This window comes from Gallinula chloropus, assembly GCF_964237585.1.
Source record: "Gallinula chloropus genome assembly, chromosome: 15".
NCBI classification, from domain to species: domain Eukaryota; kingdom Metazoa; phylum Chordata; class Aves; order Gruiformes; family Rallidae; genus Gallinula; species Gallinula chloropus.
This window is the reverse complement of record NC_140100.1, coordinates 3,780,550-3,792,786: the sequence shown is the minus strand read 5'-3', so window position 1 is coordinate 3,792,786 and position 12,237 is coordinate 3,780,550. Positions and strand designations below refer to the sequence as shown.

Here is a 12,237-nt window from a genome sequence, read left to right as displayed (position 1 = left end):
AGTGCTGGGCATTCAGAGCTCTCCAGAAAATGATAACCATGAGCTCCCCATCCCTCAGGCAGCCACACATACAGGTGCTGAAAACAGGAGCAGCACAAGCTCCTCGCTGTTTAGCTCTCAGCATTGGGCTTCTCTTGCTTGAAACATCTTGAGACACCAGAGCTGTTTCTAAAAGCTGTGTTGTGCTGGCTGTTAGTGGTGTTTTCTTGCTGAAAGATTCCCCTTGGGTCTGTCTTAACAGAGACCGTGTTCTGTGTTTGCAGGGGCTCAGCGCTGCTTGCTTGAAAACAATGGCAAAGCCTCAGAGCAAGGATTCGGGGCTGAAGGAGAAGTTCAGGAATCTGCTGGGGCTGGGAACATCCCGGGGAAGTTCAAAGTCGTCAGAGGGCAAGCAAACAGAGTTTATCATCACTGCGGAAATCCTCAAGGTGTGAGAACTGACCATAGTAAAGGTGGAGATAGGGCCTGGATTACCTGAGCTGAGAGGGTCTGAAGGAAGGGCTTACTCATTCTCCATTCATTCCCTTTCCCATCATGCTTTTTTCCCTTCTCTCTCAATTCATTCTACAGTGAAATGGATGTAAAACTCACCTGCTTTGAAGTTACAGCATTTCAGTTTCTATAATATTTGAGATACTTGATAGCATAGTGGTCCCTCCATTCTGCTAGGTCACAGGATGCTTCCTGGAAATATATTATGCCCTTTGTAGTCTGAGCTTGTTAAAGTTTGTGTGGTGGCAGTTAGCACAAGCTGGAAATTGTTTCTATTTTGAGAATATTTTAGGGTTTTCTGAAAATTTAAAAAAAAAAAATAAATCCAGTAATTGGTCCAGCAAGTGTATAAGCAGAATAGTTGGCACACAGGGTGGAAAACACATAAAAGGGAGGAGGAGACCAGGATCCCTTCCCATCTGTGCTGGAGCAGCTGAGCTCTTACGTGTTGCAGGGCTGCAGAGCTGGACTTAACATCCCTCTTTCCTCTGCCATTCTTTGTGAACAGCCAGTGAGTTACCAGCTTTTCTTCAGGAAATGAAATATTCTGTGAAAAGTTGCTTGGTTCATAGTCTTGACAAATCATTTGATAATGGAAAAAGGTTTTTGGAGAAATTCCTGAAAAGCTCCAGTGATGACTAATGGTTAGATCATTTTGGACAAATGTGTAATTTCAGAGGTTCACAGTCCCCTTCGAGAAATGGGTGTTTCTAGTAAGATACACTGTTAGCTTATTTCTACATTTCTTTCCAGGAACTGAGCACAGAATGTGGATTAAGTAATAGGATACGAGCAATCAGTCAAATTTGTGAAGTGGCAAAAACAAAAAAAATTGAAGAGGTAAGTGTCAAAGTGTTCAGTGTTTATTGGAAGAATGAAAATTTGCACGGTGGTTGTTGACCTGTGATGAGAAGATCCTGTATTTTAGACTGCCTTTAAGAGCTGGTGATCTCAGAATCCATTTTGTGCTGTGCAAACCTCTATAAGGATGGCTCATGTGCCAAGGAAATTAGTTTTGTCCAACCTACCAACTGTGGAGCAGAGAGGACAGGGCTGACAAGCTTTCTGAACTGAATGGAAAGAGATTGCTGTGAATATTCAGGCCTGTTCAGAACAGTTCACAGCAGATGATGTTAATCCTGTAGAAGAGATGTTTGCTAGTGACTTGTCTTGTTAATGAGCAACCTCAAATTGGCTGTAAACCCATCTTGCATTTGGGTGAAGGTTTCTGCACAAATGTTCGCAGTGCAGTGAGTGTGTGAATGAAGAACTTCAGTTACTGGGGTGCAAGTTGTCATGTAGGGTGAGATTTGGTGTCTCTTGTGTGGTTCACCAGAGCTTATGGCTGGGCAGGTAAAAAGAGAGCTCTGGACAGGAAATCCCTGAAGATCATGTTCATTAATGTGTGATAATTAATGACTGATGTACTGGGTAAGAATCCCAGAAGCAGCTTAACTTTCCTGCCTGTGTCCTGTGTTTGTTTTCAGCATGCAGTGGAAGCAATATGGAAAATGGTAGCTGATATGCTACAGCCAGAGCGCCCCATCGAAGCCAGACACGCTGTTCTTCATCTGCTAAAGTCAATCGTTCAAGGACAGGTGAAAGCAAACAAGCTGTAGAAGTAACACTGCACCTAAACTGGGATTTCTGCAGAGTATGAACGTGAAAAACATCAGGGGGCTCTTCTCTACAATTTTCCATGTTTCTTGTTTTGGTTGTGCCTAGTAAATGGGAAGATGAAGCATTTAAAATTTAAGTCCTGATTTGGTTCCATTGCAAAACTTTTCATGCAACTCGTAGAAAACTTTCCTGTCCTGTGGCAAAGCTCTTGAAAAAGAGGAAATACTTTGGGTTAAGTTCAGCATAGCATTGCAAATTTTATATGGTCTTTACCCAGACCTTTTAGTCCTAGTCTGCAGCTGGTTTTGATGTTTCAGCATGTCAAGCATGCAGCAAGTTCTATACAAGATACTTTTCCACCCTGGCCAAGTTAAGCATACTATGAATTCTTCAGATTTCACAATGTGCTATGCAAATCTAAGACTGTATCAGCACAAAGTTCTAGTTTTTAGTATTCTGAAATACTGAGAAGCAGTAGATACTTAGGAAGAGAGTAGGCATTGATTCCACTTTGTTGGCTTAGCTTTTTTGCTTTAAATATCTGCTGGCAGTGCTGGCAGTTGCAGTTTCCATGGATTACTTTGTATATCAGATGCTGCCTGTGTGTCGCTGGACAAAATTCCTCCTGAGGTGTTTTAATCTGCCCTGAGGCATTTAATCTGCAGTCAAAAAGGCAAATACTGAGGATAATGTAACAGATTGAGAACACCTGAGCCATTGTCAGTAGCCAGGAGAGGTTGTGTCCTCTTTGCTAGCATGCAGGGGAAAAAAAAATAGTTTAAAGCATGAAGATTATTATTATCATAGACCTTGATAATATCTAGGCCTTAACTGTCTTTTTTCATTAATGACACTTATTCTGCTCCTCTTTTATAATTTTTTCTTAAGGGTGAGAGATTAGGGATCCTCCGAGCCCATTTTTTTAAGGTTATTAAGGACTATCCCTCCAATGAAGACCTGCATGAGCGGCTTGAGGTGTTCAAGGCTCTGACAGAGAACGGCCGCTACATCACCTACTTGGAAGAAGAGCTAGGTGAGTGTTGTCTCTGCCTTTCTTCAGTTTCAGTAAGTCAAGGGACAGGTGTTCAGTGATAGGAGATAACACTTCTGGGTAGAAAGCATGTCTGTAATGGTTTGTTTTCCTTCTTCAGCTGACTTTGTACTGCAGTGGATGGATGTTGGTTTGACTTCTGAGTTCCTTCTGGTTTTAGTGAACCTGGTGAAATTCAATAGCTGCTATCTGGAAGACTATGTAGCTGACATGGTCCAGTAAGTTTGGTTTTTTTTTTAAACTCCTGCATGCTTATTCTTGGTAAATTACAGTTGCAGATCACTATACACAGAAGTGAAATCTTTTTCATGCGGTCTGGATCTGTTTCATTCCAGATCACATCTGACATTCCTAATAAATACTTAGAATGTTCAGATCTGGTTTATTTTAACTGCATGTGCTTCCACTGTTTCATGTGATGGACTTGGTTGCATTGCTTAGTCTCCTGAAGGGTCTCTGCTGTGTCATTAGTTTAGGCATACTGGCTTGTGTTTAAGTGCAACTTTAAGTTTATAAAAGTGGTTGTAGTGTTCAGTGTCTGTAGAAGTGTTATGAACAGGGAATGATGAGTAAAACAACACAGCAATTTACTTTAGCTCTTTATAGTTTGTTTAAAATCATATTAAGCAAACAATTTAATTAAGTGTTCTTTCCTAACAGCAAGATATGCCTCTTGTGCATCCAGACTTCGTCATCTGTGGACATAGAGGTCAGTAATTTGAGTCTTTCTTAGTACTTTTAGAGTTCTTTAAAATTCTTTGAAACTGTAACTTTTACAAACAAAATCAGATCATCAGACTCAGTTTATTCTCATCTTACAATAGAGCTAATGCAATGTTATGAAATACTAGTAAGCCATTGGATTTTGTGCACCAATCATAATTTTATGGTAAAACAAACAGAGCATTGACAAATTTGATAGGTCAGTCAATTTTTCAGTAGTGCTTTTTATGATTTGCTTTCCATCTTGCAATGATTTAAAAAAAAAAACCCAAAACCAAACCCACCAAAACAGCCCCTAAGACATTCTGTGTATCACTTTTGACTTCCAGAAGATTTTGTGGGTCTGCCATGTTAGCATTTTACCTACCTGCTGTATTCCTAGAGAAATGTATAACTATTTCATCTTCCTCTTTCCCAAAGATTTCCTTGCAAGTCCTAGATGCAGTTGTTTGCTATAACTGTCTGCCATCAGAGAACCTGCCAGTCTTTATCATCACTCTGTGTCGTACCATCAACGTGAAGGAGCTCTGTGAGCCATGCTGGAAGGTCAGAACTTGTAGTTTTTGCTTTTTAATGAATTTGCTCTTCTGGCCTCATGGATGAAGTGCCAGGTGTGCCTGTCCACATCTGCCATACATTTCAGGTTTAAGACTAAATTAAAAATAGTTCCAAGTATTAAGGGACCAGCACGTTGTTTGTGTAAGTTCTGTCACATCGTGGAATTCAGCCAGTCTCCTCTCAGCTGTGGTGACAGGCTGCTGTTGTGGCACAGAAGTGGCTGGATGTGTTTACTTACTATAAGAGGGCATGATTGGCCAGCTCACTGCATATTTAGGCTAAGGAGTGTTTTAGCATTGGATACTTAAGGGTTCTCTTTGAATTTGCAGCTTATGCGCAACCTTTTGGGAACTCACTTGGGACACAGTGCCATCTACAACATGTGCAGGATCATGGAAGACAGGTAAAGAAATACATCTAACAAACCACAAGGGTTTCAGTAGAGGTCCCATTGAGATAGATAGGGAGTCACTGACCTCCAAAGAACAAGCTGAAGGTTCTGGTGCTTAGAAATCAATTCCATTCCTTGTTGTGCTGCTGAATTACTCTTTTTTTTTTTTGCTTTTCTGAATTTAATTGTCTTTAGTTTAAACTTGAACTAAATGATATTCTGCTTATAATGTTTGTAAATTGCTGTGCAAAGCTTTGATGTGTAACAGCTGTTGTGACAGTGCATATTCCTGTTGACTCTCACATGCTAAGAGAACTGCAGTGTGACTTAAGACTCTCCTTCCATCTCTTCTTAGAGCTTACATGGCCGATGCAGCGCTGCTGAGGGGAGCTGTGTTCTTTGTTGGGATGGCACTGTGGGGTGCTCATCGCCTCAATTCACTCAAGAATTCTCCAACTTCAGTGCTGCCTTCATTCCTCAAGGTAGGATGGGATGCTGGAGGAACCTCTTAATCAGGTTTACATCTGAACCTGTATGAATATAGAACAGAAATGTGGCCCCCAACAACAAACAGATCTTTGTGTGCCTGAGAGATGAGAGACCACAATCGGGTGTGGGGTGAAGCATGGGGAAGCAGTAAAACAACAGAGGATTTATGTTGAAAACTGAGGCCTCCTTCTGGAATATCTTTGTTGGCCTGAAAAGCAAAGTCTGAATTTGTTTTATTAAATATCTACTTTGTTTACATCTACATTTTATTAAGTATGTACATACAGCTTAAATAAATACAAAGGAAAAACCTTCTCCCTTCCCAGTGTGTAGTACAGAAGGTGAGGAATAGTGACTCCAGGGACAGCCTCAGAGCTGCCTTTATATATTCTTAACCAAATGCATCAGGCAGGAATTACTGGCTTTAACATCCTGTGTCTAAGATGGGGACTGTGTTTGACAACTGATCTGCAGCTGTTTGCAGGAGTGTCTGACTGCACTTTAAAAGGGTTCTGTGCTTTGCTCTTTGTGTGTACAGACTTGAATATATTTATCTCAGACCTTTAGGCTAAGTTCCTAATTAGTGAGGCGTGTTTCATTTGAATTCAAGAGGTTTTTTAATCACTGCTTGCCAACTGTTAACTGACTGAAATGCTTTGTATTCCAGGCCATGACTTGTCCCAATGCAGTCGTGTCTTATGAGATAGTTCTGTCCATAACTCGTCTAATAAAGAAGTATGGGAAGGAGCTGCAAGCTGTAACGTGGGATATCCTTCTGGACATCATGGAGCGATTACTGCAGCAGCTGCAGGTAAGTGTTCAGCCTGGCTAGATGTGCTTTCAGTCAAAAGACCTCACTATAAATATTTTTGCAAATAGATCTCCAGCTTGTATGCTCTGGTGAACTTTGAAGCTAAATTAAAGTTTAGCCCAGTTTTCAGTAGTGTGCTTTTCAACTGAGTTTTCTGTTTGTGTTTAGAAGTTCTTGCTTTCTGGTTAGATAGAAGTTGTTTAGCAATGTTTTCATCTCTGTTTCAGAGTCTGGAGAGCCAAGAACTTAAGGCCATTGTACATGATCTTCTGACTACAGTAGAAGAACTCTGTGATCAAAATGAATTCCATGGCTCTGAAGAGAGGTTTTTTGAGCTGGTGGAAAGATGTGCTGATCAGAGACCAGTAAGGCTTTACTTATTGTCTTCCTTTGTTGCCAGTTGAATCTGTTTTGTTACTCAGAACAGTTGAAACTTGGGAGTTTTGGCAGGTGGTCAGAAAAATCACAGCAAGGACTTATGTGAGCCTTGTTCTTGAGGATGGGGATTTGGGGGAATGGACATACTGTATGTGCTTATACACTAAAAACCAACTCTTGATCTTTCCATGAAAGGAATCTTCAGTATTAAACTTGATAACATACAGAGCTCAATCCATTCATCCTGCCAAAGATGGCTGGATTCACAACCTGCAGATGTTAATGGAGAGATTCTTCAGGTATGAAATCATAACTTTGTGAATACACTTTCAGATGTTTCTTGCTACCTTTTGCTGTTAGATAATTTTGTTTTCTGAAGTTCTAATGTTAGTAAATGACTGATAAGAAGTATGGTAGTTCCAGGGCACTTGAAAAGATTTTATTTAACAGAACAAAAACTTTTCAGTGAGTTAGCTGTGCTTTTAAAATTATTATTTATTTATTTCCATGGGATGGGGCTATTCCAGGTAGCTTAGGCAGTTTTGTGTTGCACTCCATGGCACTTTGTGGTTCTGGCACCAAACAAGACATTCCTGTTAAGCATCAGGATTGAAGTCACACAGTATTAACATTATCTGCTTTTGAATTGGTACTCCTAAAAGTATTCTTGTGCTCAAATCTATCTCTATCTCAAAAATATCAACATAAAGTAATCACAGACTTCTGTTGCATCAGTGAAATGCTGCCAAAGAGTAGCTCTTCTTTGGTGCCATATGTTTAGTTTTAAATTTGCTCACCAGAGCACTTATTCTTCTGACATGTGCTTCTTAGTTTGGATTGAGTATGGGAAAACTGCAGGTACAGATCTCCAGAAGCAGTAAAAGCTGAATTTGGACTCCAGTTTCCAGTTGTTGTTGAGTATGATTTGGTGCGTAGCGACATTAACTGAAGGCTCAGCTGATCTCTAATGTTATTGTTCTAACTCTTAAGAAGTTCCTTTGTTTACTTCAATTTTAATTTCCTTTTCTCTTCTCCCCCTTTCCCAAAATACCAGCAACTGTATTTTATTCATCTTGAATTTGCTCTTCCCATTTTAGGAACGAAAGTCGTAGTGCTGTTCGTATTAAAGTTCTGGATGTCTTGTCCTTTGTCCTGAGTATTAACAGACAGTTCTATGAGGTGTGTGTTTATCTGTTCCTGATGATCACATGTGAGATATTAAGTGGGTGGGAAAGGCTTTTGTGAGGCATGTTGTACAGTGTGCTTCAGGCCATCTCTGCCACTGGGGAATGCACAGAACTGTGCTGTAGGTGTTGCACACCATTGACATATTTCTTTAGGATGCTGGTGGGAAGACTTGCCTTTTAATTGTCCTTAGGTGGATATAGGTGTGTGTGTAACTTGCAGTGGGAGCTGGTGTGTTTTGAGGACACACTTTGTTGTATTTGCTTCCCTGTTTTAAGATCATTAATTCCATAAACATTTTGGATTGGAAGAAGGGAGAATCAATGTGAGAGATGGAGAGTTCATTTAAAAGCTTTGTAAAAAGAATGAGGTTTGGACATAATCTGGCATGAGCTTGGAGTTTAATTGCAACCTAAGATAGAAGATGTCTGAGAGGAGTTATAGAAGAGCTCTGGGGATGTCCTCAGCTTCTTGGAGTAATGGGAAGGGGCAGAGGTGCTTCTTGAATTCCTTCAAGATTTGTGAAAACATGATGCTGTTGCATGTTTTCTCTCTCAAAAAAAGCCCCACCACCCCACCCAAGCTCATGAAATCTCTTGTCAACGGTCTGAGCCTGGGCTATCCAGTCCTAGGGTAGATCAAAACCAAAACATTGAATCCAAGTTCAACAAAAGTCATAAATATTTGGAGGGGGGGCCTACAGAAATACTCAATTGGACAGAAGAGGAAAGATTAAGGAACCAAACAGTTGAGGAACAAGCCTGATACCGGTGGTGTTCTGTTTGTAACTATTTGTCTCTCTAACATGCTGATTGAACAACTGACAGCAAAAAGTCAAGGCTTATTAAGGTCTGTCCTCTTGCAGGAAGAGCTGATAAACTTGGTTGTGATCTCTCAGCTGGCTCACATTCCAGAGGATAAAGACCATCAAGTCCGAAAACTGGCTACTCAGCTACTTGTAGACCTGGCTGAAGGCTGCAACACACATCACTTTAACAGCTTGCTTGATATCATAGAAAAGGTGAGGCAGCATTCGGTCAACTGTCAGTAGCATCACCATAACTTTGTCAGATTCTGTTACTGTAACTGAGGACAATAACCCCAGACTGTTATCACCTGGGTGGTTCAGTAGGATGCTGTAAATGAGCATCCTTTGCAGGATGCAAGCTTGAAGCATAGAACAGAAGGCAGCTTTTGAAACCCTATCAGTGCACATCCAAGCTTGCAGAACTTCCAGCAAGGATGACATGCTGCAGTCTTTCCTGCCCTTCCAGGATGGAAATAAAGAAAAGGTGTGTGGCACATTTAAACCATGCATTGCTTTTCTTTTTAAAAGGTGGCTGCACATTCTCTCTCATCTCCTTCTGAACTGGAAGAGAGGGACTTACTGTCGTATTCAGCTTCTTTGGAGGATGTCAAGACAGCAGTTCTTGGGCTCCTGATAATCCTTCAGGTAAATGCCAGAGAGCGTTAAACATGTGCTCTTCAGAATAGTTTCTGCTGGACTTGGCTTTTTAGGTAACCATTCTCCCACTGTTAAATATTTCCACTTTTATTTTGCATGGTTTATTTTCTTAATTTCTATTGTGCAGCGAATATGAACACACTTTGATGTGTGGAGGGCAGATGCATTCATAAACTAGCAGAAAGGGAGAGGTTCATAACCTTGAATAGATGTGTTAAGTTTGGGTAGTGTGTCCTGGGATATGGTTAAGCCATTGTGAAGAGCTGGATGTTCCAGCCAGTGCCTTTCTAAAGCCAGGCAGAGTTGCTGTGAGGTCTGCAGAGGTTCTGTCCAGAGCCATCTGTTCATCTGGCTTCAGGAACAAGTTTGTGCCCTGATTTTTTTTCTTCAGTTCTCAGTGCAGATACACATTTTGAAACGAGTGCCAGTCTGCTCTTTGATCTGTGTTTCTGTTCTCTGTAGACAAAACTGTACAGCTTACCCTCCAGCCATGCAGTGCGGGTGTACGAGATGCTGATTCAGCACGTCCAGCGCCACTACATATACGCGTACAGCCTGGCTGTGGCTAGCAGCATCAGACTGCAGGTATGAGCAGGGACCTGTGCTCTCAGGCCAGGAGCTGCATGCTGTCTTTGGAATTTTTGGGTGGCAGGTGGGGAATCGGTGCTTTTGAGCATGCAATAAGTAGCATTAATGATGTATCAGGTGAGGAGGTGGGAAAGTATTCCACTGGCTTGGGTTTTGAGTGATTCCAGTGTCTTCCCTATTACAGGTATTTGATTTCCTCCTGATGCTTCGAGCTGACTCCCTCCACCGTCTTGGCCTTTCCAACAAGGATGGAGCAGTGAGGTTCAGCCCTTACTGTCTATGTGATTTCATGTAGGTTTCTCACTGCATGAAGCAAAAGTGGTTTTCCAGACTGTTTGATGTTTTTGCACCAGGTTAAGGGTCCATCAGTAGCAATCTACAGTTTTCTCTAAATCTTCTAAATCCTGATGAAGCAGCTGCTAGACAGGTCTATCGTTACAGCTTAGTATGGTCTCAACTAATAACTCATTGATGCATTGTTCTTAAAAAACAACTTACCTACAGATATTAGATGTAGAATTTCTGCTCCTGCCTGAGCATTTTTCAACCAAGGTTTGATTCAATGATCTGTACAAATCTGGCTATTCTTAATTTTATAGTTTGAACTATTGTTGCTTCTGTAACACACCCCAAAAGATACTTTTCTAAATTTGCTGGGGGCCTGGGTAGAAAGACCCTTAACCTGACCAAACTCTCTCATTTCTGCCTATCTACTCAGAAATCTTGTTTTTTAGTTGAAAATGCAATTTGTATTGTTTGGCCAAGTGGCTGCCAAGTAGGGTAGCACTATAGGTCATGTGAACAGGTTGTGTTCTGTTCTGGATTTTACATTACATGCATTTTTCTCCCTTTCTGGATTGTAGAGAAGCAGAGAAGAGGGCTTCTGAGAAAAAGCCTCCTGGTACTCTCTCTCCACCTTCAGGAAGTCCCAGTGTGCCTTCCCAGAACGCCACCATTCGAATAGGGCATCTCCCATACTCCATGGTCTTTGGTGTCCTTCTGCAGTGTTTGAAGCAGGTATGTCCACTCTTAATGGTTGTCATCTTCACATGGCATGTCTAAATAACACTGGAAAAGCAATATGTAAATCATCCTTGGGCAGAACCTGTGTGTAATTGTGCAGCTTTACAACCACCAGTGGGAGCACCAGTTCAGCTCTTCAGCAACTAAGCAAAGCTGAAAGCTTTCACTCTGCTTAGAGCAGATAAGGGCAAAACATGTGTTTGTTAAACAGAGATCAAATAAATCATCCTGCTTCTGAAAGGACATTTGAAACTGAAAGAAACCCTCCTAGTGCAATTTTTTTGAAGTATTTTGATAATTGATAAATTTCAGTCACTGTAAATACAAATTGCTCATTAGTGTTGTATCAGATGTAGTTATGTGCTGAGGTGTCTCACTCTGGAAGTCAGTTTGTGCTAGTGGTTAGGAGAATTGAATTCTGGCTCAGTGTTTCTGAGCTCAGTCAGATCTGGATGCAAGTTGTCTTCCAGTGTGTGGTGCCAGTATTGCAGCTAGAGCTGGATGACAGGCAGCAAGTAACTTGTGACAGCTAAATGCCACTTCTTCTTATGTAACTACCATGCCAAGACCTACATCTGCCTAGGAAATGGCATGTTAGCTGAAATTTCATTGGTCTTTCTTTCAAACTGAACCAAAATTGTACAAAAATTTTCCACATCAACTTCTTTCTTTCTTTCCAGGAGACAGATTGGAAGGTGTTGAAGTTGGTCCTCAACAAATTACCTGAGTCCCTCCGCTATAAAGTGCTATTTCTGACTTCTCCTTGTAACATAGACCTCCTGGCCTCTGCGCTGAGCTACATGGTAACCCCGTGCACCCCACTGATGCACAACTGCCAGATAATTAGTTTGCTTCAGAGTTGTTTGGGGATGTGTGTGCAAGAGTTTTGGGTTTTCTTTCTTCAGTCTGATTAGTTTGAAGATTAGCATGCTGGTTGTCAACCCTCACTCACATTCCTCTTTGTGAGGGTTATTGTAGGTACAGAAGTAGGTAATAATGAGTGTTCTTTAAGTATATATGTATACGTGTGGAAATGCAGCTGTGAGTGGTGCCTGTCTACTGCCTTTTCAGAGAGTATTTTTAGTGTGAGGTGTTCTAACTTACTGTGTGGTGTGTCAGCTCACAGACAAAAAGACTACTGACAGGCTCCATGGTACCCCAGAAGGCTTTTCTCGCACGGATTTGCACCTGGCTGTGGTCCCAGTACTGACAGCTTTGATATCTTACCACAATTATCTGGACAAAGCTAAACAGGTATGGGCAAAGTAAGAGGTGTAGGGGTAACGGGGCCTGAGCCTGTATAGTAGAGTGTTTTTTCATACTAGCTGGTGAGGAGACTGAAGTGCAAGGCAACGCTGCCCATTCCCATTGCAAAATGTTTCTTCTGTATTGGGGGTGGGATCAGGGTGAAAAAATTCTTTGCTAATTTTATGCAGCAGTAATCATCTGGTCAGCTGGATTCG

General features: G+C 41.3%; 1 protein-coding gene across 1 annotated transcript in view; it reads left to right on the top strand.

The window, feature by feature from the left end:
- Positions 1–290: 290 nt before the first annotated feature.
- Positions 291–12,237, top strand: part of TSC2 (TSC complex subunit 2) — a gene marked incomplete at its 5' end in the record, with an annotated part of 32,765 nt that continues 20,818 nt past the window's right edge. Inside the window, 20 exons of the mRNA XM_084270925.1 lie at positions 291–428; positions 1,246–1,332; positions 1,980–2,090; positions 3,001–3,145; positions 3,264–3,381; positions 3,824–3,872; positions 4,307–4,432; positions 4,774–4,847; positions 5,191–5,317; positions 5,992–6,135; positions 6,363–6,500; positions 6,709–6,812; positions 7,611–7,692; positions 8,564–8,719; positions 9,035–9,151; positions 9,626–9,748; positions 9,936–10,042; positions 10,615–10,768; positions 11,455–11,577; positions 11,894–12,028. Of these exons, the coding sequence (XP_084127051.1) occupies positions 291–428; positions 1,246–1,332; positions 1,980–2,090; positions 3,001–3,145; positions 3,264–3,381; positions 3,824–3,872; positions 4,307–4,432; positions 4,774–4,847; positions 5,191–5,317; positions 5,992–6,135; positions 6,363–6,500; positions 6,709–6,812; positions 7,611–7,692; positions 8,564–8,719; positions 9,035–9,151; positions 9,626–9,748; positions 9,936–10,042; positions 10,615–10,768; positions 11,455–11,577; positions 11,894–12,028 (2,358 nt within the window). The remainder of the gene's footprint in view (positions 429–1,245; positions 1,333–1,979; positions 2,091–3,000; positions 3,146–3,263; positions 3,382–3,823; positions 3,873–4,306; positions 4,433–4,773; positions 4,848–5,190; positions 5,318–5,991; positions 6,136–6,362; positions 6,501–6,708; positions 6,813–7,610; positions 7,693–8,563; positions 8,720–9,034; positions 9,152–9,625; positions 9,749–9,935; positions 10,043–10,614; positions 10,769–11,454; positions 11,578–11,893; positions 12,029–12,237) is intronic.